Source organism: Mus pahari, chromosome 10, assembly GCF_900095145.1.
Source record: "Mus pahari chromosome 10, PAHARI_EIJ_v1.1, whole genome shotgun sequence".
Taxonomy (NCBI): domain Eukaryota; kingdom Metazoa; phylum Chordata; class Mammalia; order Rodentia; family Muridae; genus Mus; species Mus pahari.
In genome coordinates this window covers 73,076,140-73,078,548 of record NC_034599.1, presented here as the reverse complement: position 1 = coordinate 73,078,548, position 2,409 = coordinate 73,076,140, and the positions used below count along the sequence as shown (strand labels likewise).

At 51.8% G+C, this 2,409-nt stretch overlaps 1 protein-coding gene across 1 annotated transcript in view; it reads right to left on the bottom strand.

Annotated features, from left to right (window-relative positions):
• Window positions 1-1,492, bottom strand: part of Ddx43 (DEAD-box helicase 43) — a 28,561-nt gene extending 27,069 nt beyond the window's left edge. The window contains exon 1 of the mRNA XM_021207819.2: window positions 1,107-1,492. Within this exon, the coding sequence (XP_021063478.1) occupies window positions 1,107-1,492 (386 nt within the window). The remainder of the gene's footprint in view (window positions 1-1,106) is intronic.
• Window positions 1,493-2,409: the final 917 nt, after the last annotated feature.

Here is a 2,409-nt window from a genome sequence, read left to right as displayed (position 1 = left end):
GAATGTAGCCAAAGAAAGCATTATCGGTCACTGGTAGAGGACAGTGTTGTTTCTATAATTTGAAGCTTTCTGAATGGACGGGTTCAGGCCTGATCCAACTGAAAAAAGATCACTCAGTGAATAGACTATATGGGAACTGTACACAGTGTCATTAACTTCCATCATTAATAGCTTACTCAGCACTATACCACTATTGCTTCTGAGGCCCCACGGAGAGAGGCGGCCTGTGCATGCAGCCTCGATGCCCTGGCCACCTCACATCCAGGGAATATATGCTTACTTCTTAACTACAGAAGTAAGGTAGGGCTGGGTAGCAGATTAGGTAGAGCATAGGCTTAACTCTTATGAAGCTCTGGGTTCAATCCTGAGTACCATCAGAGAAAGAAAAAGAGAGAGGGAAGAAGGGAGGGGGGTGGGAGAAGATGAAAAGTAGAGGGAAAAAAATAAAGATTGTCATATTTTAACACACACTGGAATAAACCATCTAGGCTGCAAGGCTAGGGGTCGGGATGCACTGGGTTCAATACCCAGAATAAGAAACAAACAAACAAAACCAGTAGCATGCATACCCACCGAGTCGTGTGTATTCCAACGCCTAGACTTCACTGCTTCTTGCAGCGGGTCTAATTTCTGTCACAAACCTATTGGTTCTCTGGTGAGCTTCCCATTCAAATACTGGGCTTCTCGTTCAGACTGGGGGAGGAGGGGGGAGCATGAACCCTGCAAACGGAATCTGTCTATTCTAGTAACCAGCCTTAAAACATACGATTAAATGCCACAAAGCAGGCTTTTAGAACTAAATATATTAACGTCACGAACCCCAAGCCACCCCCCACCCCCCCAAAAAAAAAAACTATCACTGAAACTAAGAATTGAAGCCAGCTGAGGGAAACATCCCCAATCTCACTGTAAAATGCATCTCAGTAAAGTTGAAAATTGCACATCGAAGACTCCCGCGTACTGCTCTCCGCGGTTAAACTCATCTCAAGTTAAACCTTAAGGCAGAGACAAAGCTGAGGCTCTGACTTGACAGTAAAGCACACTTGGTGTGAAAGGGACCTTGAGGGTGCTGCTGGCCCTCTGCGGGAAACCGGAAAGACCTTTACCGCGGACGCCGCGCGAGTCTTCCAGGAGGTTCTCTCCCGCACACGCCCCGGCCCGCCACAGAACCGCGCCCCCGCGCTGCTGGAGCCCCGACGCCCGCTGCCCCGTCACGCAGCGAGCCTGGGCGCCGCCCGCGCTCACCTATCACCGCGCCCACCACGTCGTTCTTCACCCCGAAGCAGAGCGGCGGTTCGTGGCGGCCGGCGGCCGTAGCCTCGGCGGCACCGGCGGGCTCCCTCCAGCCGCCGCCCGCACCCCTGCTACGGACCCGGCCTCTCCGGTTCGTCTCCTCCGTCGCCTTCCGGTCGGCGCCCCGGGACCCGGTCGAGCTTCGCCGGGGAGCAACGCCCGAGGAGGAAGCGTTGGCTGCGGGTTCCCGCCTAGACATGGCTCTGAGGAGAGCCGCGCGTCGTACGTCGTTCCAGGCTCAGCTGCACAGGCCGCGGCGTCGCAAGAACTCCGCTGCCGCCCGCGAGCTCGCCCGCCAGTCCTCTGCGCGCTCATTGGCCGCCGCGCCTCGAGGGCGGGGCCTGGCTGGCCTGACCAATCGGCGCTTGCAGCCGCGCGGCCCCCTGGACCCCCTACTTGCTCCGCGGGTGTCCGGCTGTGAACATCAGCTTGAGGACCTTGCGTCTCGGTGCCACAGAAACCAACCATGCCTCGAAATTCAGGTTCATGACGGGCTAATGGTGCAGGCTTGAGATCTGGGGCAGGAGGGTCTGCGTGACAATGTTAGGCTCTATCTTAAAATAACTCGATGAAAGCGCTTGCCTAGCATAGCTCAGGAAACCCTGTCTACACTCCCCAATACCTAAAATTTAAAAAAAAAAAAAAAATTAGCACTGCCCGAAGTACACCCAGCTTTGCAAGGATTCTGGAGCTGGACACGGTCCTCCAGGGCTGGCCGAAGCTACTGCATCCCTTGATGTGATTGAGATCCTGGAATTGTCTGAATAGATCGCAGGTCAACCATCCATCTTAGCATTTTATTTGTTGTAGGAGACACTGAGGAAAAACTGTAGGGTTGGGTCCATCCTGGGTTAAATAAATTTCATCAAATTATATTATATAATACTAGGTATACTAATATCCTTGAAGATAGCCTTAATTCTCCTGGCTGGGAGAGAGCGCTCAAGTGCTGGGCTTACAGATGAATTTCATGACACACCGATGTAGCAACAGTATCTCTTGACACAATAATCTCTAGGAGAGAATGTGAATAAAACACCAAACTACCAAAGCATCTTGGATTTATACAGAAACATCGAACAAAAAAAAAAAAAAAAAAAAAAAAAAAAAAAAAAA